Source organism: Canis lupus, chromosome 3, assembly GCF_011100685.1.
Source record: "Canis lupus familiaris isolate Mischka breed German Shepherd chromosome 3, alternate assembly UU_Cfam_GSD_1.0, whole genome shotgun sequence".
Classification (NCBI taxonomy): Eukaryota; Metazoa; Chordata; class Mammalia; order Carnivora; family Canidae; genus Canis; species Canis lupus.
Window position 1 is genome coordinate 47,812,388 of NC_049224.1, and position 2,361 is coordinate 47,814,748.

Consider the following 2,361-nt stretch of genomic DNA (forward strand, 5'->3'; position numbering starts at 1 on the left):
GGTTGGGTTGCAGAGTCCAGCAATTTGTGATTGGTCCTGAATGTCAAGCTAGGGGATTTGAATTCTCTTTCATAGGCAGTGGGAGCCTTGAAGACTTGAATAGAGAGATGACGACATGCCTAGGTCAGCATTTTGGAAAGATCTGTGATTCCAGGCTCAGGAGAAGTCTCAGGACCATAGCTAAACCCAGGGCATAGAGTGGACAAGATTGCCAGACAACAATGCAATGGATGACTAGGATGAAAGTTGGCTGCTGGTTCTTTCCACTTGTCTAGCAGGAGGTAGAGCCTATGCCCTTCCCTTTGAATCTGTAGCCTTGGGCCTCGTTTCGTGGGATCAACAGAATGCAATGGAAGTGATGGAGTGTAACTTCTGAGGCTATGCCTTCAGAGATTGGCAGCTCTGACTTCCTCTTTGGAATGTTTCCTTTTGAACCAGACTGTAAGAAGTTTGATACCCTTGAGAACACCGTGTTGGAAGGAAGCCCATACTCACCATGTAAAAAGAGAGAGGCCACGTGGAAAAAAGCATGGAGGCACAACAAAAAGAAGTGAAGCTTTCTTGAAAATTCTACTCCAGTTCAGCCACTAGCTGAATGCAGCTAAGTGAATGACCCCAGCTGATGCCACTTGCAACAGAAAAGCCACCAGCTGATCCCTCTCTGGATTCCTGTCTCACAGGAATAGACAACCCAGAGAAACAGCTAATGTTTCTCGAATATTTAGTGCATGTCAAGGATGGTGGTAGGCCGTATTGTTAGGATGTCAGTTATCCATGATTCGTTTTACAAATTCTTGTTATTTTAGCCACTTAGATTTTAATATTCGTGATTCTCATTAGCTATTTACCTGAAAATATACCTATTACATATGTAACTTTTCTTTTTATTCGTAAGTAATTGCTGAATCAGAAATATTTTCTTGGCGCGGGAGGAGGCTGCAAGGGCCGATGAGATTGCCAAGGCTCAGGCCACCTGGGCCGGAGGTGACATGATCTTCAGAAAGATCATCCGCAAGGAAATCCCAGCCAAAATAATTTTTGAGGATGACCAGTGTATTGCTTTCCATGACATTTCCCCTCAAGCACCAACTCATTTTCTGGTGATACCCAAGAAACATATTTCCCAGATTTCTGTAGCGGAAGATGATGATGAAAGTCTTCTTGGACATTTAATGATTGTTGGCAAGAAATGTGCTGCTCATCTGGGCCTGAAGAATTATTATCGAATGGTGGTGAATGAAGGTTCAGATGGGGGACAGTCTGTCTATCATGTTCATCTCCATGTCCTTGGAGGCCGGCAGATGAATTGGCCTCCTGGTTAAGCATGTTTTAGGGATAATTTTCCCTTCTCTAGGCAATGGTCAATATTTTTAAGTTCCAGTATGTTAAACAGTATACTTACTTTTGCCTTATGTATGGATAGATTGAGGAAGTAGTTTTTAAAACCCATACATAATAAAAGACAATGTTGCATGGTTAAAAAAAAAAAGAAATATTTTCTCAACATATATTAAAGTCAAATAAGATGTAAGTCAAGAAGAATCCAACTTTGTGTCCTGAATTAGTCACATATGCTATCTTTCTTTTTCTTTCTTTCTTTCTTTCTTTCTTTCTTTCTTTCTTTCTTTCTTTCTTTCTTTCTTTCTTTCTTTCTTTTTTTTTCCTTAATATTTCATTTATTAGAAGGAGAGAGATCAAGAGCACAAGTGAGAGGGAGGGGCAGGGGGAGAGGGAGCAGCAGACTCCCCACTGGTCAGGGAGCCTGATGCAGGGCTTGATCCCAGGACCCTGAGATCATCACCTGAGTTGAAATCAAGAGTTGGACAGCCAACCTACTGAGCCACCCAGGTGTCCCATAGACTACCTTACACAATAAAACTTTGGTGGAAAAAAAGTACAGTGCTAGGCCTCCCCTCAGTCATCCTAGAGGTGGGCGTTGTTACCTCTGTTGTACAAAGTGGGGCACAGACATGAGGGTTGGAACTAAAGAGAATGCAGATATGGGTGAAGGAGAGTCAGGTCAGGAAATTGAGATGGAACAACAGAGAGGTCAGACGGTGTGGAGAAACCAGGTGGCCCTGCCCTTGGTCTGGGCTTCCTTTATAGGATTTGGTATTCAGAGAGGGATGATAACTTGGATTTGGGCTGACTCTTGACTGGAAGTGTGTGTCTTGCCTCTTTCCTCAGACTCCCCAACCAAAGTACATCCAGGTTAACCTACCTCCCATACTCCCCATTAACATTTCCAGGTAAAACCTGGAATTGGGGTGAAGCCTTACTGTTAATTTTCTTTTAAAAGGGAGAAATGGGTAGCAGAGAGAGAGAGAGGCTGGTCCTAATCCATTAAATTGATTGGCTCAA

General features: G+C 42.9%; 1 protein-coding gene across 1 annotated transcript; it reads left to right on the forward strand.

Annotated features, from left to right (window-relative positions):
* The first annotated feature begins 380 nt into the window (after nucleotides 1-380).
* Nucleotides 381-1,407, forward strand: LOC608763 (histidine triad nucleotide-binding protein 1-like). The gene is made up of 2 exons (XM_038533687.1): nucleotides 381-472; nucleotides 911-1,407. Exons 1-2 carry the CDS (start codon nucleotides 381-383, stop codon nucleotides 1,320-1,322), a joined length of 504 nt encoding a protein of 167 aa, XP_038389615.1. The 3' UTR covers nucleotides 1,323-1,407.
* Nucleotides 1,408-2,361: the final 954 nt, after the last annotated feature.